This window comes from Lotus japonicus, chromosome 1 (assembly GCF_012489685.1).
Source record: "Lotus japonicus ecotype B-129 chromosome 1, LjGifu_v1.2".
NCBI lineage: Eukaryota > Viridiplantae > Streptophyta > Magnoliopsida > Fabales > Fabaceae > Lotus > Lotus japonicus.
Window position 1 is genome coordinate 46,770,311 of NC_080041.1, and position 24,074 is coordinate 46,794,384.

Here is a 24,074-nt window from a genome sequence, read left to right on the forward strand (position 1 = left end):
ATTTAGACCGTGACAACAACATTCAAATTCAAAATCGAGTAGTGATCTGCGAGAACAAAGCCTTAAAGTCCCTTGTAGGTGATTTCCTTTAATAAACAAGTAGTTATATGCGAGTAGGATGGATCTTGACGGTGGCAATTTTCCTACTTCTCTAAATCCCCCTACCTAATCATATGTCCCTCAGCTCCTACCACTTGAGCTATCGTGGACCCAAACGATTTTTCTCAATCAACATTATATCTCTTATTTTTAAGTAAATACAAATATATAAAATCATAAAAAAATCTAAATTAATTATGTAGTTCAAAAATTAAAAATTATACAAAGTTTTAAAAAATGACTAAATCTCGTGTGTAATATCCCTAATAAAATTTAGAAAAGTAAAAAATGGGTAATGTGCATTGTCCAATGCAGTGTCCAGGTTTAAAATCTGAAACCGTTTTTCTATGCCTGTAACCCTGAAACCAAACGGCTTAGATTCGCCGCCCGAAACCACAGACGCAGTTTCAACCTCCGCTGCTGAACTCAGGTTCTTTCTCCCACTCTCTCCCCCTTCTGCACCTTGTCTATCGCTCTGTCATGCCCAAACCATTTCTTCCTCCTCTTTCCCGCGTTCGGAAAATTGCCACTTAGATTTTCTTCTTTGTTCTGTTTTTACTACTTCTTTTGTGTACTTCAATTGCATCAAAATTTGGATCTCTGAATCAATAATGAACCTGTTTCCTTTTTCCCTCTTTGTTAATTTTTCTGAATTGAAGTTGGCTTTTGCATCTGACCCTTCTTCTCTATTGGGTTTAGGGTTTTCTTCTTTGAAACTTATTCTATCTGACTGAATTTTAAAAATAAATTGCTGGGAATCAATGGTTTGTGATCTAAGGATTCTGCATTAATTCTCTTAGGATATAGTGCTGCTTTGAGTTTCTGTTTCAATTTCCTTGACTCGTTTGTGTTTCTTTTTGACGTATCATATTCCAATTTATGCTTAAGATGCGAACCGGTTCACTGTTTCTGTGAGACGGATGGTGAATTTCGGCCACAAATTGGTGGTTTGATATGCTAGTTGAAATTGGTTTAATGTACTTTGAACCTATGTTTGAGCAATATGGGCTTATGTTTTGTTCATTGACTGTTCCAGGCAGGTTTTTAAGGTATTTCACCTTACTGCGTGATCTTTGATAGTTGCTGCTGTTATTATGATGGATTTGGAGTCTTCCTGTAGTTACACATTGTGTCATTGATGTCTAAAGGTTCTTGTTTGATGGATTTGGCAACGGATTTGCACATAGTCCCTTCAGCTATGACCACTGCAGGTGATTCTTTAACAAGTACAGAGAAAGTAAATTCATTGCAGAAGAAGCACAGGAAAACGAAGAGGGAACAAGGTCAAGCTGTTGAACAAAAAGATAAAGCTCCTGAGTTTCCAGTTGGTGATTCTTCATGGAAGACTGATGCAACTATGAAGGACACATTACATAAGTCACCAGATTTGCCTGATCTGTCAAGTTCACAAACAATTGTGAAACGTAAAAGGATGAGGAGAGATCGGAGGAGAAGGCGGAAGGCTCAGCGTAATTCTGTCCAAAGCAATTTTAATGGTTGTGACAATCTAGGTAATACTTTTTCATCAAAACCTTGTTTCTGCGTTTGATATGCCTTCAGAACATCCCATTCAATGCGTGTCCTCCTATTTAAGAACAAGACACTCTTGTGTGATAGCAGATATATCTCAGGGAGAAAATGGCAAAAAGGAGCAGAATATGCTCCAAAAGGCTGCAGAAAACAGCAATGGAGAGTGTGACGTCCAGGAAGTGAGTTGCAACTGCAATTCAGTTGGTAAAGCTGTTGAACATAAAGATAAAGGTCCTGAGTTTCCAGTTGGTGATTCTTCACGGAAGACTGATGCAACTATGAAGGACCCATTTCATGAGTCACCAGATTTTCCTGATCTGTCAAGTTCACAAACAATTGTGGAACATAATTCAAAGAAGATGAAACATCAGAGGAAAATGCGGAAGACTCAGCATAATTCTGTCCAAAGCAATTTTAATGGTTGTGACAATCCAGGTAATACTTTTTCATCAAAAACTTGTGTTTCTGCGTTTGATATGCCTTCAGAACATCCAATTCAATGCGTGTGCTCCTTTTTAAGTAACAAGACACTCTTGTGTGATAGGAGATATATCTCAGGGAGAAACTGGCGAAAAGGAGCAGAATATGCTCCAAAAGGCTGCAGAGAACAGCAATGGAGAGTGTGACGTCCAAGAAGTGAATTCAGTTGGTAAAGCTGTTGAACATAAAGATAAAGGTCTTGAGTTAACAGTTGGTGATTCTTCACGGAAGACTGATGCAACTATGAAGGACACATTACATAAGTCACCAGATTTGCCTGATCTGTCAAGTTCACAAACAATTGTGAAACGTAAAAGGATGAGGAGAGATCGGAGGAGAAGGCGGAAGGCTCAGCGTAATTCTGTCCAAAGCAATTTTAATGGTTGTGACAATCCTGGTAATACTTTTTCATCAAAACCTTGTGTTTGTGCGTTTGATATGCCTTCAGAACATCCCATTCAATGCGCGTCCTCCTATTTAAGTAACAAGACACTCTTGTGTGATAGCAGATATATCTAAGGGAGAAAATGGCAAAAAGGAGCAGAATATGCTCCAAAAGGCTGCAGAAAACAACAATGGAGACTGTGACGTCCAAGAAGTGAGTTGCAACTACAATTCAGTTGGTAAAGCTGTTGAACATAAAGATAAAGGTCCTGAGTTTCCAGTTGGTGATTCTTCACGGAAGACTGATGCAACTATGAAGGACCCATTTCATGAGTCACCAGATTTGCCTGATCTGTCAAGTTCACAAACAATTGTGGAACATAATTCAAAGAAGATGAAACATCAGAGGAAAATGCGGAAGACTCAGCATAATTCTGTCCAAAGCAATTTTGATGGTTGTGACAATCCAGGTAATACTTTTTCATCAAAAACTTGTTTCTGCGTTTGATATGCCTTCAGAACATCCAATTCAATGCGTGTCCTCTTATTTAAGTAATAGGACACTCTTGTGTGATAGCAGATATATCTCAGGGAGAAAATGGCGAAAAGGAGCAGAATATGCTCCAAAAGGCTGCAGAAAACATCAATGGAGAGTGTGACGTCCAAGAAGTGAATTTCAACTGCAATTCAGTTGGTAAAGCTGTTGAACTTAAAGATAAAGGTCCTGAGTTTCCAGTTGGTGATTCTTCACGGAAGACTGATGCAACTATGAAGGACACATTACATAAGTCGCCAGATTTGCCTGATCTGTCAAGTTCACAAACAATTGTGGAACAGAATTCAAAGAAGAAGAAACATCAGAGGAAAATGCGGAAGACTCAGCATAATTCTGTCCAAAGCAATTTTAATAGTTGTGACAATCCAGGTAATACTTTTTCATCAAAAACTTGTGTTTCTGCGTTTGATATGCCTTCAGAACATCCAATTCAATGCGTGTCCTCCTATTTAAGTAACAAGACACTCTTGTGTGATAGCAGATATATCTCAGGGAGAAAATGGCGTAAAGGAGAAGAATATGCTCCAAAAGGCTGCAGAAAACAGCAATGGAGAGTGTGACGTCCGAGAAGTGAATTGCAACTGCAATTCAGTTGGTAAAGCTGTTGAACATAAAGATAAAGGTCTTGAGTTTCTAGTTTGCGATTCTTCACGGAAGACTGATGCAACTATGAAGGACACATTACATAAGTCACCAGATTTGCCTGATCTGTCAAGTTCACAAACAATTGTGAAACATCGGAGGAAAAGGCGGAAGACTCAGCATAATTCTGTCAAAAGCAATTTTAATGGTTGCGACAATCCAGGTTATACTTTTTCATCAAAAACTTGTGTTTCTAAAATATTCCTTCACAACATCCAATTTAATGCGTGCCCTCTTATTTAAGTAACAAGACACTCTTGTGTGACAGCAGATATATCTCAGGGAGAAAATGGCGTAAAGGAGCAGAATATGCTCCAAAAGACTGCAGAAAACAGCAATGGAGAGTGTGACGTCCAAGAAGTATGTTGCAACTGCAATTCAGTGGTGGCAGATGCCGTCTCTACCGCAGAAGAGTCTGTGATTGAATTTACAGAAAAGAACATTAAGCAAAATATAAATGATAACATTACCAACCCTGAGGAAAAGAGTACTTTTGTGAAGAATGCTAGTCTGGGGAAGAAACATGATGATGATAACGTAGGAGTTTGTCTATCTGTTAAAATTCCTCATGTCTATAATAGGGAAAAAATGTCACTGGACAGGACTGTTATCAGCTACCCAAAGAAAAAGCTTCTCATCCTTGATGTGAATGGATTGCTTGTTGATTTGGTCAGTGATGATTCTAAAGAAAATAATATAACACGAAAACCTGATTTTCGGGTTAGCAGGAGAAAAGGTGACATAGTCTCATAATGTGTTTTCTCATATCATAGATTTCATATCTTGATCTTGGTTGAATTTGACAAAGATTCTACTTTTGCTATTGGCAGGTTACTATAGGCCCTTTTGTAATGATTTTCTACGGTTTTGCTTTGACAGATTTCATGTGGGAGTTTGGTCATCTAGAAAAAGGTATTTGCTGATCAATGACCTATTTTATCTCATTACTTGTGTTTATTAGTTTAATTTAGGTTTAAGACGCAATCATGGACTTGTTGGTTTACATTTCAGCATTATATTATTATACAAGGGGTTTTTATTCATACTGTGTCTTGATGCTTGTCCATATTGGCAGGACGAATCTTGATAGAGTCATCGAACTTGTTATGGGGAAATCTGCATATAAATTGCTCTTCCGTTGGGTAATCTGTTCTTAATTAGTTTTTGGCATAAACCTTAAGTCTTTTTGGTTATGTAATGATTTTGTTAGTTTATATTATAAATATGACATCTTGATCTCATATTATCTCTTAGGACCAGTTTCCGTATTTCTTAATATCTCATGATTTGTTTCCTTATTTAATTAGGACTAGGAGTTTAGTAGTGATAGGACACTTGGGCCTGTAGGCACACTTGGGCTTGTAAACAATGATAACCAAACTGTTGTTTTGGGTCAAAAGGCCTGTTATATATGTGTAAACAATGATAACCAAACTGTTGTTTTGGGTCAAAAGGCCTGTTATATATGTGTAGTGGGGGACAGTTTAGTGAGGTGGCAATAGAGCCTCAGGCATTTAGTGAGAGGGGAAGTAGTGCCTGAGGTAGACATAATTGCTTAGTTTGTGAGGAGAGTGTTTTCTCTATTGAAAGGTTTTTTTTTTCCGGATAGGAGATCTGGGCTCTGATCTTTTCTCTTTTGTAATCGATCTCTGTTCTATTTCAATTCAATAGTATACTCTGTTCATATCTATGGAATCACGGGTTCTATCAAGTAGTAATTATCATGAATAGTTTCTCTATTTGGTTAGGATTAAGGGTCCAATATTAAGAGTTAGTGCTTTATCTTTTGTACTATACATCATATCATGAAGTTTTTATTCTTTTTCTTCTCTCATTCCTTATCTATAATTTTAACTACAACAGTTCCTCAAGGTAGTCCTAGGATACATCTTTTGTCTAGTTGTACTTCATTAACATTTTCGCTCTAAATGTTATTAAAATTAATTTATGTACATTGTGAAAGATGGGAAATATTGGTGATCCACAAAATATTTTGATAGGAATCGGTCGTGTCTAACATGAGAATTAAAAGAATTCAAGGGCCCGTTTGGTACTGCGTATCAGGCATGATAGTATAAGCCTATACAATAAATTATGAGTTTATCCATTGTTTGGTGCTAACTACTAACATTGTATTTTATGAGCTTATCCACATAGTAGTCAATAGCGCGGGATAGTGCCGCTATAGTGGCGTAACATTGAGGCTGTTCCCCGCGATTCTGAAGAAATCGCGCACATCACCGTCGTGGCCATCGCCGTGCGAATCGTGGCTGGGATCACGACTAATTGCGGCGCTATTTGACGACTAGGGAAATGACTCAAGACCCCTTCTTTTAAACCGTTGGGCTGAGAATATCGGGGGCAAAGTAAAACTTTTCAGGCCAAAATTAGGTCAAGCTCTGATTCTTAATGTAGATTCATTCATTGTCCCCATCATTCAAGCCGCTCCCACTCCCTCTCACTGCAAGCTCACTGCTGCGAGCACCCGACCACCAATTCTCTGACGACCTGTCCGTCCACCACCTCTGCCTCCATCTTCAGGTCAGTTGCTCACTTGCTCTGTTTTTTCTTTCTTTTCCTATTCTTACCCTGTTATTATTTTCCCCCTCTCTGTTTCCTCGTTTCTTTTCCCTCTTTCTCTCTCTGTTTTCCCCTTCTTTTGCTGTCTATATTTTGTTTTTACTCTAGTTACCCTTTTTTCTCTTTCCCTCTCTGTTTTTCCTCTTCTTTACCCTATTTTTCTTTACTTTTCCTCTTTCCCCCTCTCTTTTCTCCTTTCCTTTGCTGCCTATATTTTGTTTTTGGCTTAAAAACACATTTGGTCCCTCACGAATGCGATTTGTGCCGTCCCTAAACTTTAAAAATAGCACTATGAGTCCCCTACGTTACCCTCCGTCAACAAAATTGGTCCCTCCGTTTAAAAACTAACAGTTCTATGGACAAATATGTAACTTAATCCCAAAAAGTAATTGGAAAATAAAAAACATGAACAAACCCAGCAAATTCCTCGTCTTCATCTTCTTCTTTCACCATTTTCATCATTTTCTCTATCATTAAACCAAAAAATCCAGAAAACTCCATCATCATACAGATTCACCTCAATCTCAAAGTATCACGTTCCTTCACTGAAATCTTTGTGATCAAATTGATTTGAAAGAGAGTCAACAAATTAAAGGAGAAATAATCAAACACAAGAACAACATGTTCTACAATGTAGAGAGTCCAAAATTACAAAATTATGTTCTACAATAACCCAAATACAATAACAGTGTTCAAAGAAATAAATACTAGAGAGTCCAAAATTGCATCTGCATAGAAGCCGAATGCAATTACAGAAAGAAACAAGTGACAAGAGATTAAAAGATCAAGGATCAAGTAAAACAGATGCACACAATAGCATCCCAAAAACTTGTTTTTAGTGGCTATCCTTCATTACTTGCCTCAACAGACCCTCCCAAACAACACTAGAACAAGCTCTCCACAATCCCTTCAAGCACTGCAAGGCCTTCACTGATTAATTAAACCATCAACAACTATCAACAATTAGATGGCTTGTAGGCATTCTACAGGATTCGAGACCCAGAATAGGTTAGGTGCCCTTCTTCATCAAACAAACCTAGAATAAAATGGGTTGAACCTGAAACACAAACCCGTCCCCAAATTTTTCTTCAAACGCAAATAACCTCCTTCAACCCAGACCCAACAGCAAGGGATTGTGAAGATGATGATGAACCCTAATCCCCAAATTGAACAAATACCCATAAATTGCCCAGAAATTTGATCAAACTTGGAGAAGAAATCGCCAAGAAATTTAGGAAGGGGAGAAAAGGGCATGCTTTACTCACTTCCCTTACTCTCTGACTAGATCTCAACAGAGGTTTGATTTCGGTTGAGGTTTTTGGTATTGAAGGTGGCTAGACAGAGGTTTGGGGTTTGGAGGTCAGCGAACAGCTTCTCCCTCATGTTATGAGGATGAGGATGAAATAGAAAGATGGAGATAAAGATGAAGATGAAAGTTCTTTTTTTAAGAAATAAAAAATAACTACCACACATGATAATCTCTCCTAATAAGCATCCACATCAATTAAAATGTACCACAAAGAACAAAACGTTAGTTTTTTGACGGAAGGACCAATTTTGTTGACGGAGGGTAACGTGAGGGACTTAAAATGTTATTTTAAAAATTTAAGGACCATGTTTGCACACATCAAATTCGTGGGGGACCAAAAGTTCTTTTAAGCCTTTGTTTTTCTTTTTCTTACCTTGTTTTTTCTTCATTCCTATACCAGCCATGGCATCCTCTTCTCAAGTTGAACAAAACAACATTGAAGCATGTGTAGGCAACTTCCAGCGTACAACGAATGGTTTGTTCAAGCCTATAGGGGACAACATTTATATAGCATGACCATGGAACAACTTAAAGAAGCCACATGATGGGAAGAGAGACATGTGATTTCTATGGTAAGGCAACTTCAGGAGGAATAACTAGGGCTCAACGTCATCAAATGAGAATTTTGAGGATTGTAATAAATGTAAGAAAACTCCGACGATGTGGTGCCGCTATTAAAGGAAGCTCTAGCTATGAAAAAAGGGAAACATAATACTTGAATGAATTGAATCAAGATAAAGATGAGTTGTCAGAAATTGTGTCTATTAGAAGTGAGAAAAGGCCTGCAAGTTCAAGTGGGGCATCCTCTACTCCTAAGAAGCCAAATGTTAAAGGCCCCCATGGATTTACTTATGAGAGATCCGAATACAAGCTTAAAGTTGACATAAGCTAAGAGGCAAATAAGCATGAGTGGCGCATGTGACAAAGAAGCAAAAGCAAGAACAATTCAATATATTGCTAGATTCTTCTATAGGAATAACATTCCTTTAAATGTTGTGTGGACAAAAAGCTTCAAGTTGATGATAGAGGCTGTTGGAAACTATGACTCTCATTTGAAAGCTCCAAGTTACCATGAAATGAGTTCCACTCCTTAAAAAGGAGTTGGCATACACCCAAAATTTGATGAAAGATAATGTGGAAGGGAAGGTGATGTATGGTTGTTTGATTATGTCTGATGCATGGACAAATAGGAAGCAAAGGATTTTGATAAATTTTCTGGTGAATAGCCCATCCGGATGTATGTTTGTGAAGAGTGTTGATGGTTCTTCCAAAAGGCTGTCATGAGCACAATCTTGATGGATCTATGTTTGAGAAAAGTTGTTCCAACTTTGGACAACCTTGTTAAGGAGATTGGAAAGAAGATTGTAGTGCAAGTGGTGGCCGACAACGGAAGCAATTATGTATTGGTCGGTTAGTGACAATAACTATTACTTTTTTATTGTCCTAGTGAGTGTGTTGCTCATTTAAATTTGTCTATTTGGGTCTTATGAAAACTTCTTCAAGTCACGAGGAAACACTTATTTTGGACTCCATGTGCTGCACATTGTATAGATTTGATATTGGAAGACATCGACAAGCTTAAAAGCGTTAAAAAGACCATCAAAAGAAGCATAAGTCTTGTTGGGTTTTTCTGCAATCATACTTTGGCATTGAACAACATGAGAAAGTTCACAAAAAAAATCACAATTGGTAAGACATGGAGTTACAGGGTTTGCGACCACGTTTCTCATTTTGCAAAGGTTGCACTTTCAAAGAAACAACCTTAGAAAGATGATCACTTCAGATGATTGGTCCAAGTGTAACTTAGCTTAAGTTCCTACGAGGTAGGGGGCAGCTAATGTTGTGCTCATGACCACCTTTTGGAATGATGTTGCTTATGACCTCAAGGCTATGGGGCCACTGGTGCATGTCCTTAGGCTTGTTGATAATGAAGGAAGCCAGCAATGGGTTACATATATGAAGCAATGGATAAGGTTAAGGAGGCCATTAATTAATACTGGTTTTAAAGGAAATGAAAGCAAATACAAGGAGCTTTGGGAAATAATTGATAGAAATTGGGAATGCTAACTTCACCATCCATTGCATGCAGCGGGACAACTACCATCCACCACTGCCACTGCTGCCACCACCGATACGGCCTTAACTACCATCTTCCACCGCCGCCACCACCACGACCATCTCTACAACCACGACCATCTCTACCACCACTCTCCACCCTCTCCACCCTCTCCCAAATATATGATTGTATCCCCTTATCCTATCAGGCCTAATACCTTCAAGCTTTGTACTATAAAACATACCAAACATACCCTAAGGATTTATTTCTTATAGAAGAGGAATTACAAAGAAAATAAGAGCGGAGCTCAAGCAATTTAAATAACCCCATGCCATGGCCAATGCCAAAAAAAAAATAAAACCTGCTCATGACTCAAGTGATTTCCCCTCCTCGCCTATATTTCTTCTCTCTCCTGTATGCAACTATCATTTCCCTCCTTTTCCTAATCTGAACTTGTGAGCATACACATGTAGTGTTTTGGGCCTGGACTTTGGGTCAAATGGTCCATCAATACCTGCTCCAGATGCCAAACTCAGTGGCTCGCTGGAGGTCGCGCGGTGGTTGTGCGATGGTGGTTTGCGGTTGGAGGATGTTTAAGCACTCCCCAAGTTAATAATGCGTAACTGCGTAAGGCACGAAGACATAAGGCTTTTCACTTATTTCAAGAGAAAAACCCAAACTACCCTTCAAAAGTTTGACCTATGTTTTAAAAAATGAGCCCATAACTTTTGGCCTTTCTCCTATGTTGCGCCGCGGCAGTGCCGTGACCTTCGTGATATAAACCGCATTTTCAGCCGCGACCTTGAATTGCTCTGTGTCGGTACTTTCTATAATAGCCATGAGCCACACCGCCGCGATGGCGCCGCTTTCGTCCGCTATTGACATCCTTGATCCTAGTTAACCTTATATTGCCTTAGCGTTCATGGAAGTTGGCCAATCCACCACACATTTAACCTTGGAAGGATCCGTAACTACTTGTTTTATAGTAATTATATGTGCCAAGTATTCAATCAAAGTCTTCCAAATAAGCACTTATATTTATATAAGTGAAGAGAAGTGATTATGAATCATGAATGAACACAAGTACATACCTCCGGAGTATATGCCTAAACAGAGAATTCATAGTTGTTTGGAATGCAGAAGGTGGATTTATGAGCCCACACAGCATGACAAGGTACTCATAATGTCCCTCATGAGTCCGAAAAGTTGTCATGGAAGTATCTTCCTTAGTTCATATTTGACTTGTATTTGATTAAAACTGGACTTATGGTTGGAATTGGGTATTTGTCCGGAAAAGTTGTCATGGAAGTATCTTCCATAGTCCATAGAGCTCATCAAGTAAATCATTTATGGTTGGAATTGGGTATTTGTCCGGAACTGTATCCTCATTAAGGGAGCCGAAATTGATGGTTCATCTGATTAGGTAAATGTGAGCCTTCTGACTTCTGCGAATTCGAACCCCCTCTGATATTTGAACCCTGATTCAAATATCATCTTATAACAATTCACGGGGTTTAGGGTCAATACCTCCCATCGTATCTCCTCCTATAATCCACCAAGGAAGTGACCCATGTACTGTTCATCCGACATTGGAGGTAGCTGGGCAGTGAGCATCTCCAACTTCTCCATATAATCCACTTACTTTTCTTGAAGAGTGTCTTCAAACCAGAAATGGATTCCTGGTATGATGATCCCTATACTGATGAAATGAAGCTTGTTTCAGCTGGTCCATGTTCAGATTGCATTCTGATTCCCTCAACACCTTGAACCAGTGCAAGTCATCCCACCTGTGCATATTTGAGCCAGTTGCACCTGCATCTTTCGATGGGGTTTCATGAGCTGTGAAGTAAGCCTCTGCTTGAGAAACCCAACCAACCGGGTTGTCGTCATGAAAAGATTGAAGCTCAGTATGCTTGGCATTGAGGCGATAGTCTTCCATCTTAGCGTAGTAAAACTTATCGTGACCTTCGCCTTATCCTTACTCTGCTCCTTGCCTACACTTGAACCAGATAGTGAGGGTTCTCATTTCGTTGTAGGTGCTGGAATAAATTTTGCAGACCGAAACAACCTTTTAGTTCTAGTTTTTATTCATTTATTTAATATGTATGGATTTCAATTCGTGCAAAATGGAATATAATTGTGTTCCAGTAAAATAGTTTGTTGTTCATGCCATCATTAAAGATGCAACTGCAAATAATTACTGTAAGGTTGTTAGCAATTCATGTCTACCTGGAAATTCTCTAGACGCTACTTAACTTTTCGATCTTGTTTTATGTAGAATCAGTACCACTGTACTCGAACAAAATTCAAAACTGTTGAGGATGTACAGAAGCCTATTTTTTTGAAGGAACTCCGCCTCTTGTGGGAAAAGAGGAATCCTAGGCTTCCGTGGAACAAGGGAGAGTTTAATGAATCAAACACATTATTATTGGATGACTCCCCTTACAAGGCACTTTTGAATCCTGTAAGCTCTGTTCTCTGGTTTTTCCTTTTATTCATAAGCTCTACTTTCTTGTGTTACATTAATTTCCTTCGTATTTGGTCACCCTACATGTGCAACTTATTTTCAGAAGCATACAGCTGTATTTCCTTATACGTACCAGTACCATGACATTAAAGACTCATCATTAGGTGAGACATTTCTGCTCATCTTCCTCTCATATTTCTTCACAGATTGTTAGCTTATTTCCATTTATTAATGTATTCAAAGTTTTTTGTTTCTTTTTTGAAACACCAATTGTTTTAAACCTATTGATTGATATGTCATTAAGATTGTTTATGTGCTAACCCTCCCATTCTTGTATGCTGTTTACAGGACCTGAAGGTGATCTACGGGTCTATCTAAAAGGGCTTGCGATGGCTGAGAATGTCCAAGAGTACGTGTCATCGAATCCATTTGGGCAACCTCCCATAACAGAAACTAATCCATCATGGGGTTACTATTGTCAAGTTTTAGAGTCAGTTAAGCACGAGCGCAGACTTCAAAATCAGGATTCAGGACCTCATCACCAGGTAGGGAGCAAATTGCTTTGCAAACAACGCAGGATGAAAGCTACTGCATTATATTGATGTGTGCGGCGGTGCGTGTTTTAATGTATGTTTGGATCAGTTTCTCTTCATTCAGAAGCTACCTATAGAAACCACTTACAGAAACTCCCCAAATTGATTTTGACTTTAGAATAAATCGCAGATATATTTCCAAACATGCACTTGATGACTTCAATCACACTCTAATGACAGAAGTGCTGTGGAGTTACCTTTTGTAAGGTGTGTGAAATATTGATCAGTTACGTTTAATAGTTACATACATAGATTAACACCTATTAGTTCTTGTTTTTTAATTGTCAATTCATTAAAATTGTTGGTTAAGAATATCGACGAGTTACCTTTGTGTTTTTTTTTTCTACTTTAGCCCTGTTTTAATGTTCTTCATGTTTACGTCAATATTTCGAGTGAGTTTTTGTGTTGGTTATATTCGTGCAATTTACGTGATTGCTTTAAATGCATTGATGCAATTCACAAGGACTCTCAGGAAGGCAAATCTTGCATAAATGACATGCCTAGCGTACAACTTCTTACTCTACACTATTTAGTAATTTACTTACTTATCTAAACTATTAAATTTATTGAAGTAATCTTATTTGAAATTTTTATATTTATTATGACGCCAAAGTGATTTTTTGAATAACTACTAAAATACCAAGCCTTGGGGTTGTGAGTTGTGGCTGTGATTGTATCTGATTCGAAACTTTTTTGAAAAGAGTTGAAAATGCTCTTCAATGAAGTTGATTATAATACATGGATGTATATCAAAATATGCATCAAGAATTCAAGATTTTTTTTTTTTTTTGAATTAGAGTATTCGTCACTAGTAACAATTACTAATCATTTTGTTGTGGGTGACATTGAGCAATCATGACTATGAAATGTGCTATATCGCCATGGGCAAAGGTTGGACCCTCAACCTAATGGTTAAGTGATGCAACACTCAAGAAAGATAGAATCGTATAAGAACTACCAGAATCAAAGAAGAAAGAAAATGATTGAAAAGTTTTTTCTTTTTCTTTTTACTTTACTAATAATTATAAGTAGTTCAATTTTTATAGTTTTTTTCTTGGTTCATCTTTTTAAATGTTATAAAAATGATAAAATATAGAGTTCTCATATTGTTTCTTATAAAAAAACAAATAAGTGTAACAATTCGTATTGAAGAAAAATAGAATTTTATTTCAAACAGAATATGATCACTTTTTCCAAATGGCACTTAAATTATTCTTTGTATCAATCATTCAATCACTAATTAAGAATTACATTAAGCAGGGTTTAGGGTGCCAATTTTTATTTGTCTGTCTGCATTGAAACCTAATACTCATGTTTCAAGTAAGGTGAGGAGGAATCTTTCTCAGAAGTTGTTGGAGATGAGCATAAAGCTTGAATAAGAACATGCTCCTCTGAGTTGTCAAAGATGTGCTAACTACTAACCCTCGTGTAGGGCATGTGGCAGTTGGAGCAACAACAATCTCTAATTTTAACGCATTAGAAAAAAAAAAATAACAATTATTAATTGAAAGAAACGATATAAGAAATTTAAGTGAAATGAAAACAACATTTGAGTAATATAATTGAGGTTATTTTTTATCTTACGGGGCAACCGTCTCCTTAAACCACTCTACCTGGATCTGTCCTGGACAATAAAGACATCGAAATTTAACTTCAGCAAGAAACCAAAAGCCAAGAAGTTAAGTCATATATTACAAACAAGGGATACACTTTTAAAATTTTTAAACTATAAATAATTACATGCCCGCAAAGAAGCTAATGTTTGGCATTCAAGTCCCCTAAATTTTTTCTCAATATCTTCTTTACTTCACCATCTTTATCTCCATGTGAGTAGTTGCTGATGAGATGACAGTTGAGCAATGTCTAACCCAACCACCATTTTCCCTCAAGCTTCTGCTATGAATAAAATGGCATGTGTTTCTAGGTGTTAACATAACTATAATAGGGATGCAATTTCCATGTGCATGCAATGATGCAACCATATTAAGAAAAAACAATTCTTTGTATTCTCTTTGTTTTCAAAAGAAGTTGTTTAGGACCACAAGTTTCTTGGTTCCCTTACTGATTTGAGCTACAAGATGGTCCCAACTATTTTCTGTTGTATTCAAGAGCGTATCCATAAAATTTTCATTGGGGGCCGAAATGAAAGACCAAAATATTATCACTGAATATTGTATTAACTAATACAAAAATTTATTTGAATCCAACTCTTCGTTCTTTAACAATACTAAATTTATTTATTATTGCATCAACTATGATTTTTCAGCAATTTCTCGCTTAATATATACAACTAATACATTTATGAGAAGATTCTCTTTAATCTTGTTGCAAACTCGACTATATAGATACTATTGAAATATGAAGTTTCAAAACAAGACATATCAATCTAGCCGAAAGACGAAAAGATCGCTATAAAGTAGATATTTTTCCTAAATTAAAATCTCGGGAAACATCTATATGATTATGTCTTAGTGAAATGATAAAAAAAATTCATAGTTGTAAGTACTGACAAAGGGTATCGGTAATTCCCAATATTTCTTTCATCACATTTAACATACAAGAAAATTCAAAACTCAACAATTTTTAAGAAGTTGCTCTCGTATCTCTTCACTGAGAAGAATTAAATGCATTTTCATTTATATTTTCAAGAACCTTAGCAATTTCACCAAATAAGTTTATCAAACTTGTTATTAATTTAGAATGAGAACATAGTTTGACTAGGATGTTGTAAAGTATCAATTTGTGAATATTTAGGAATGAGACTAAAATTTTACAACAAAATTTTGCAGGGGCCGAAATATGACAACAAACAAAACTGCATAAAAATACTTGTAATTGCCTAATTGGCGAAAAAAAATTCTTGCGGAGAATGTGACCCATGTCATCCCCTCCTTAATGCTTTGTTTGGTAGGATAGAGAGAGACAGAGAAGAGAGAGTAGAGAAGAGAGAAGTTGAGTAGAGAGAAATAGAGTAGTTTATTGAGTTGTTTGGTATGGTAGAGATAAAGAAGAGAAAGATGAGAAATAATGATGTGGAAGAGAGAGAAAAAGTTGACTTTTGATTAAAATAACAATTTTAAATAAAAAAAGTGGCTCAGATGCAAATAGTGGCAGTTTAAAACCGCCACTAATTGCCAAACACAAAAAAAAAAAAGCAACCCAGCCCCAATCTCTTCCCAAATTGAGAAGAGATGAAAAAGTGGGTATGGCCCACCATTTTGTCCTCTCTCTCCCCCTCTCTTGTCAAACCAAACAAGGTTACTTTAATTATCTCTACTCAAACTCTCTCCTTTCCATCTCTCTCTACCCTAACTCACTCCTACCAAACATAGTGTCAATACGCCCCTGTGTGGATTTAAAAACCTTCAGGTTTCGTTGGGTTACAAGTTTATCTTCACTGTCAACAAGACGCAACAATCTAACAAGTGGCTCAGTTAGTTTCACAATATCAGCACATTTCTTCCAAAACCCACTTGCTCCAAAAATTTCTTTGCCTCGGTATCTCTAGCATAGGTTGAGGTTGTCCATGCCTTATCTACCACCATGGCTCTTAAAGCTTCCATTTGAGGCAAAATACTCTGCAATGCAATAAAATTAGTAGCAAAGCGAGTTGGGGCTGGACGAAGAATTTCCCTGTTATTTGTATGCTTTCTCATCAAACTCAATGCAAAGCAGTGATTATAGATGTACTTGGTAATATTAGAAGCTTGTGACACAGTCTCTGCTACTTCCTCTAGCTTCCCAATGTATTGGAACATCAAATTAACACAGTGTGCAGCACAAGGAGACCAATATAACTTGAGAAACTCAGCCTCTAATAACCTGCCAGCAGCAACATAGTTTGCAGCATTATCTGTCACAACTTGAACAACATTTTCAGGGCCAATATATAAAATAACTTCCTTAAAGAGCTTAAAAAGCATTTCAGCTGTTTTTGCATACTGAGAAGCATCAACTGATTTGAGAAAAACAGTGTCTTTAGGACAATAGACCAAGAAATTAATGAGGGACCTCCTACACCGATCAGTCCACCCGCCTGCCATAAGAGTGCAACCAGTTCGCTTCCACACTTCACGATAACTCTCAACAAGTTTCTTTGTGTCATCAACCCATTTATTCAACAAGAAACCACGAACTCTATGAAAGTTTGGAGCTTTATACCCTGAACCCATGGCACAAACAACATCAATCATAGGTTGAAAGTATGCAGAATTAACTGCATTGAATGGCACAGAAGCATCAATCATCCATCTTGAAATGGCAAGGTCACACTTCTCCACAATTTCTTTACTTTGCAACACACTCTTCAGCGTAGGTTGAGCTCCTGGAGTTGTTCTAGGCACAAAAAAAGCAGATATGCGACCAGTGTCCTTCCCCTTTTGAGATTTAGAAGGTGGTGGTTGTGGCATTGTAACCTCTTCATCGGGTGTCAGAGAGTGCTCATCAATTGAATTACTTTCCTTATACTCTTGTTCAGCTTTTCTTTTCTTGCCTTGGCATTCATCAATGCTTTCTTTCATTTTCACTTGAACTTCATCAGGCACGTTGGGGCATCCTGTTATTTGCCCTGATTCTCGTGCCAAATGTGCCTTCATCCTATTAATTCCACCACCTTTGATATTTTTATTACAGTGCAAGCATATCAAAACAGGTTTTCCATCCTCAGTAGCTACGAAACAATGTGCCCAAGCCACATCTGTTTTCTTTCTACCAGGTTTCTGTACCGGTGGTGGTGGTACTTCTTCAGGTTCAGCTGATTCGGGTTCAGTAGAAGTCATCTACAATAAAAAATACAGTGTGATTTAGATAAAACTTAACTGAAATAGAGAAAAATACAATACAACTATACAAGAGATAAATTGATAATGTATTTGAACTGAGATAGCCAAATGCAATTACTGATTTAAGAAATTGAACTGAGATAGCCAAATGCAATTACTGATTTAAGAAACAATCAACAATGTATTTGATTTAAGAAACCAAGAATTTAATCATTCATATGTTTGGCTGTTACAAATGAAATTAGCAAAAGAAACCTGACTGTATATCCAGGCATCATCAAATGAAATTAGCAAAAGAAAAGCAATCAGACAAGTTGTAAAATACAGCATATATTGGAAACAGGCTCAGGCTTACACAACATATATTAAAAATTAAAATACAACATATACAACAATATAGCATGAATGTGAATTAGAGAAAGGAGACGAAGCTCAAAATAGAAACAGGAAATTAGGAAAGGAGAAGAAGCTCACCAGGAAGAAGAAGTGGTTAACCGTGAGCAAGGCGTGGTGGAGCGGCGACGGACCACGGCTACACGTGGTGGAGCGGGCGACGGCGGTGCAGGCTGCTATTGGAACCACAATCGATGAGGAAGAAGGAAGTGGTGAAGTGAACCACTGAACCGTGAAGGCGTGAAAACGTGAATTAGTTTGAACCCTACTCTGAAAGGCTGAAAGCCTGAAACGACAATGTTTTGTTCTGTTTTACATTTTGAGTTTTCAGTTTTTTTTTTAAAGTGAACCGATCCAACCGTAAGACCGAGTCGCCGATTTTTTTACTGAACCGGCTGATTTTTCCGGTTCACAACGGGCGGATTGCATGGCCGATCCGATGCTCAGCTCGAACCGGCCTAGGGTCCGGTTCCCGGCTCAACCGGTCGAACTGGCCGGTTCGAGGCGAGTTTTATAACACTGGGTTTCGTTGGTGTTTTCACTTACTTGACTCATTAATAATTTATTATTGGACTCTAGTTTTCATCCACCGTGCATGTGCTTGATTTAGATTACCTGGCATATAAATTTCCATATCCATGATTATCTAGATTTTCTTGACTCTAACCTTTTTCATTCAATCTTTTGATGTTTGTTAAAATTGCCATTAAATGAAGCGGCACTCAATCCCATTTATAGGTTTCATCTTATTATCAATTCGTAAGTAACCTTTTATGAAACGTCATTTTCAGTGTACTATAATTTTCAATAAAAAAATACCAAATGAAAAAGTTAGCTATCGAAAGAATGTGACATGTTCCACCTTCAAGTGTCTTTTATCGCCCCCACTATATTAATCTTAGAAGTGGCCAACCGGTAGTGTCGTTGAGTAGGTTTTACTTTTACACGAACCCAAACAGTTAATTCTCATTTAGTGCACATTTAGAAAATTATGGTGAAGTTTTTTTTTTTTTTTTATAGGAAAAATTATGGTGAAGTTAAAATTAAAATAGATAGTTATAAGAATTGAGGAAAATTACTTCAATTCACCGTGATTTTAAATTGCTTTTATCAACCGTAATTGTCTCTTATAAAATTTGCACTAGCTCAAGTAACAACAGTAATTTTTTTATAAAGCAAATATTTATATTAAAAAAAAGCCCGAAGAATGTTCCTAAACATCTCAGGGAAAATTATGCAGTTGACTAAGTATTTTTTAAATGGCTCAAGTATGAGTAATTGGATTTTGGGTTCAATTAACATGAAAATTATCTCACCTAATTGATTCTTTTTTATATTTTAATATTTTTATAATATTTTTTTAACAAAATGCAGGTAAAACATGATGGTTTTTATTTAATTGGATAGTTGACTATCTTTTATTTTATGAGAGTTGAAGTATATTTTTCCTTTATATATTCAATTTGTTTTTTTTTATTTTCATAATTCATCAAGCCACATCATATCTTATTCGTCACGAGCGCATGGTATTAACTTATCATAATATTACGTTAATAAAACTTATTATTTTTTGATGGAAAAAAAACTTATTATTATATACATGTATCCCGGATCATTTTAAATCAAATATGTATTTAAATAAATACCGGCCCTATTTAAAAAAAAAAACCAGCCCTACTTTGATTATTTTTTTATTGATTCTTAAATATTTCAATCAACATTAAATATAATGAAATATATTTTCAAATTATCGTAAAATGATATATTTATTAATTCAAATTTTTTTATTAAAAATTAAAATATAATTACTTTTCACATTTTATTTTTTTATCATCATAAAATTTTTATGAAATGTTAAATATCTTTCAATTCAAATTTTAATTTCAATGGGTTTACAAAACATTACCCAAACCAATCTGTTCGTCACAGTTGACTGGACATGAGTACAAGATAGTAATATTTTTTTTTTCTAATAAAAGATAGTAATATGACATATATGTGCATAAAATTGATAAATAATCTGTTCGCAATAAAATTACAATTACGATCGAAAATGAAGTACATGAGCCGCATTCCAAGAAAACATTGACTTAGACGTCAAAAAAATAAAACATTGAGTTGCAAATTATTTTAATTTCTTAGTGCCATGTGTTGAGTTGCTTATTAAAAATAATATTGGAGAATAAATAAACTACTTGAATAATGGAGTGTACTGTTTGCAGTGGCGGAAGTAGGATTTTAGTTAGGGGTGGCCAAGTCTAAAGACAACATGATATATAAAAAAAAATTAAATTTTCAAATGCTAAATTTGTAACAAAATTGATATAAATAAGTAATATTACAATATAATTTAAACTTAAGTTAATTCAATTTAATAAAATGTAGCAAAAGAATATGTTGAATTTAGGAAATGCTTAATTATATGTTATATAAATGGTTGAATATCAATTTATTTGTAAATTTAATTCTTCAAATTTATTATATGGCTAGAAAAAATTATAATAATCAAATGTACTTTAAAAATGAAAATATTAAAATTATTGGTTTATCAAAATAATCAACTAGACTGTTTGTTTCAGTTTTCTTAAAAAAATATGTTTAAAATATGTTTTCAACCAGCAATAGATGCGTCTCAGTTAGAACCTCATAAATTGCGTCATTGCCCCAGTTAAGATGTTAGTTACAGTTTTAAAAAAAATAAAACTTACATAAGTTCTTTATAAGTAATCATGTAGTGACATGTGTCTACTTTTTTAAAATTTAACAATTAAGTCTTCATAAATATCATTTTTTTTAAAAATAAAGTCCATTTGTAATTTACTCTTTTTTTTCAATAGAGTTTTTTCCACTGAGTTTTTCCTATTAAAATTTTAATGTAGTACGATCCTTAAGTATAGTCCCAAAGGAAGAGTGTCACTTTTTGTATTATATTAACTGGATTTGGGTTGACAGCTACCTTATTCATGAGAGTGTTGTTCTCATGTAATCTTATCTTTCAATAATATATTTTTGAAAAAAAAGAAAATTGAAAAATGGAGATCGTAACACCCCGATTTTCGGGTGTCACTTTAGTAACTCAAAAATAAAATGAAGCAGAAAAGCAGGTATTTTTTTTTTGTTTTCTTTTTAAATAAAATGATTTGTCGAAATAAAAACTCAACCCATTCGCGATTAACTGCGACTGGTATACAATAAAAGCACAGCCCTCACTGCAACCAAAATCATCGTCACGAGTATCCTCAAGTGACGGAAAGTAACATCAAGTAACTAAAAGTATTGCCCAACGGCAAACAAGTGCGACCCATAGTTAGAGTCATAAGTTTTATAAATACAGTCCTCCAAGAAAGTAAGTTAGCCCATAACGGCTTCCAAAAGACCTCCTACGTCCGACAAACTCCCTGTGATCCTCATGGAAGAGAACCACACAAAAAGCTAATAGTCGGGGACCTACCCTGCCCCAAGATGAGAAATGACAATCAGAGCTATGACACTAACACCCAACCTTAGTAGGCTCTAAACACCCATACCCTATACTTCCATCATCGACCATCATCTGGTCATGCATTCAGTCCGGGTCCTCGTCGAAAGCTTCAGTAATAGTCATTACGCTCCTAGTCCTCCTCGAGTGACGAATCATCACGAATCGACTGACGGACGCCTGGCAGCAGGCCGACCGCCCAAACACAAACATGCAACCAAAGCCAAGGCGCAAGGATCAACTCGCAGAATATAATGAATAATACAAACAACATGTGAAGAATAAGGGGGTATACGTATAGGTTGTATATATACATATAACTTATGTATTGCCTACCCTAAGGTATATACATAGCATATTTATCAACATCAAATCATCAAGATATATAACGATGTTTATCAACATCAAATCACAAATGACAATTGGGTCTTCAACACATCAACAAATATAGTTAGGTGCATGGCGTGCCAATGCAATGTCATGCTCAAAAGATGATCCCAACAAATAGGCATGTCAAGTCGATCCAACCCATCGGGTTGAACATACAGACTCGCACATGCAACAAATGACAACGCCAAGTCGGTTCACTCAATAGAGTCGAACATACGGACGTTGCGCGCGTCCAATGACTATCGCCGAATCGATCCAATCCATTCGATCGAACATACGGATCCGCACGTGTCGAAAGGTTGTCGCTGAATCAATCCAATCCATCGGATTGAACATACGGATTCACGCGAGTTTAAATGGCAATCGCTGAATTGATCCAATCCATCGGATTGAATGTACGGACTCATGCGTGCCTGAGTGACTACCGCCGAATCGATCCAATCCATTAGATTGAATATACGAACTCGCGCGTGTCAAACAACTATTGCTGAATCGGTCCAACCCGTCAGGTTGAACACACGGATTCGCGCCCGCTATGCCGAAGATACATTCTTGGTGTTCTTTGTGAAGGCCCAGTCTTTCGACCGTCCCAACCCCGAGTATATGCATGATGCAATATGGTTAGCTAAACATCGAATCGTCATCGCTCGTACGTGTTTAACTACAAATCTCAATTTAAAAGTACCCGAAGGTCAAAGTAGTCTTTGCGACTAGGCTATGATAAGCCGGAGTACATATTGCACTCAGTGACATTCCCCTGGTCACTATGGTTCAAGGCTTTTCGACTATTTCCCGTTTTTAACAATCATCGGTGGAAGACTACTTTCTAGGCTTAGTGTGTTATTCTAAACCTCGTGTAACTTCTATAGTTAAAACACGAGCAACAGTCAAATAAATTCTTAGTAGGTGTAATAACTATAAGGTCAAAGCATAGCGGTAAAAGCAAGTTCAGGCGTGTTGCACACGCTACGGGGGTAACGAAGGGTATACTATACTAGAATGAGAAAGAATGGTTAGAAAGTTACCATCGTTCTTGCGCTCTCCTCTGACTAATCCATCAGCTCCCTCGCCGCACAAGACATAGACTCTTCCCCGTGCAGTAGGATGTCTTCCCCTCCCCGTATGCACAGATGGCTCAACCTTGGTTACATTGCAATCCTTGGCTTGATGCCCCAGACGGTTGCAGTTGAAACATAGAGGTCCCCCGTCTGGACACTTGTTAGTGTAGTGCCCCACCTTCCTGCACTTGTAACACGTCACTCCTTGACCCGAAGTCTTGTTTCCTGTTCCTCCGGTAGCATTTATGGGCTTATACTGCCCCGAGGTAAAACCTTCCCCCACAGGACGTCGATATGGCTTCTTTTGTTGGAATCTCTCTTTCCCTTGATTATTCTGGAAGTTCGACCTCATTGGTCCCCCAGTGCTTGCTCGATGGATCCTCTTGTTCTTCATCATCTCCACCTCCGTTGCCTTCTCAACCAAAGCTTGAAATCGCACAATCCCTAGCGGCCTCACCGAATCTTCGATGTCAGCTCGTAGTCCGTTAATAAACCTCTTGCACATGTAGTGCTCGTCCACATGGTCGTTGAAGAATTGGAAGTGCTTTGCTAATGATTCCAGTTTGGAATCATACTCAGGTATGGTCATGCTCCCTTGACAAAGAGTCAGAAATTGCGCTTCCCTCTCATCTCGGGCACTAGTCGGAAAGTACTTGTCTAGGAACGCAGTTCGAAACGAGTTCCAGTTCACCACCTCGTTATTGGCCTCCATAATCCCTCTGGTACCCCTCCACCAGTACTCAGCATCTCCTAGTAGTAGATAGGTGGCAAGGCCCACCTTAGCTCCTTCGGCGGTATGCAGTACCCCAAAAATCTTCTCAATCTCTTGGATCCATAGATCCGCTCTGTCTGGGTCAGTCCCACTCGTAAACTTGGGCGGATCCTGTCGCCTAAAATCAGTCAGCCCCCTATTCTGGTCTAGGGCTACCTCCCTCTCACGCTTATGTCGCTCACGTTCAGCCTTGTCAGCACGCCACTGAGCGTTCTCCGTAGTTTGATTTGCCATTGCCTGGGCCATAGCAGTCATTGCCCCAGTGAGTTGGTTCATGTTCACCATGTTCTCTGTTCGTCAAGCAGACAGTCAGTACCAATCATAAGATAGTATTATGCATAGCTATACAATATGATTAGGTAGCAACTTCAATCAATTAAAGCGAAAATCGCTTGCAGACAATCAAGGTTTTACTCTTTGCAGAGTCACACAACCTAGCACAGAAGAACTATTCCCCAAGGACTCCCGAAAGACTCGTCCAATGCGCGCGTCCAAAGACTCGACAA

At 37.3% G+C, this 24,074-nt stretch overlaps 2 protein-coding genes and 1 pseudogene across 8 annotated transcripts; 1 reads left to right on the top strand and 2 right to left on the bottom strand.

Annotated features, from left to right (window-relative positions):
* The first annotated feature begins 395 nt into the window (after positions 1-395).
* On the top strand, positions 396-12,959 carry LOC130734792 (uncharacterized). Of its 7 annotated transcripts, none has more exons than XM_057587207.1 (13): positions 396-529; positions 1,136-1,610; positions 1,717-2,064; positions 2,174-2,506; positions 2,616-2,963; positions 3,047-3,418; positions 3,531-3,854; positions 3,960-4,427; positions 4,522-4,603; positions 4,767-4,833; positions 11,915-12,100; positions 12,207-12,267; positions 12,452-12,959. In XM_057587207.1, the coding sequence occupies exons 2-13, from the start codon at positions 1,238-1,240 to the stop codon at positions 12,703-12,705; spliced, it is 3,216 nt and encodes a 1,071-aa protein (XP_057443190.1). In that variant the 5' UTR covers positions 396-529; positions 1,136-1,237; the 3' UTR covers positions 12,706-12,959. The 7 variants fall into 7 exon arrangements, with proteins under 7 accessions (XP_057443190.1, XP_057443323.1, XP_057443197.1 ...); XM_057587340.1 differs by having other exon boundaries at positions 12,210-12,267; XM_057587214.1 differs by having other exon boundaries at positions 3,963-4,427.
* Positions 12,960-16,136: 3,177 nt separating this feature from the next.
* LOC130736962 (uncharacterized) lies at positions 16,137-17,474 on the bottom strand. The gene has a single exon (XM_057588737.1). The coding sequence runs from the start codon at positions 17,472-17,474 to the stop codon at positions 16,137-16,139; it is 1,338 nt and encodes a 445-aa protein (XP_057444720.1).
* Positions 17,475-20,415: 2,941 nt separating this feature from the next.
* Positions 20,416-20,545, bottom strand: LOC130734980 (U4 spliceosomal RNA; annotated as a pseudogene).
* Positions 20,546-24,074: the final 3,529 nt, after the last annotated feature.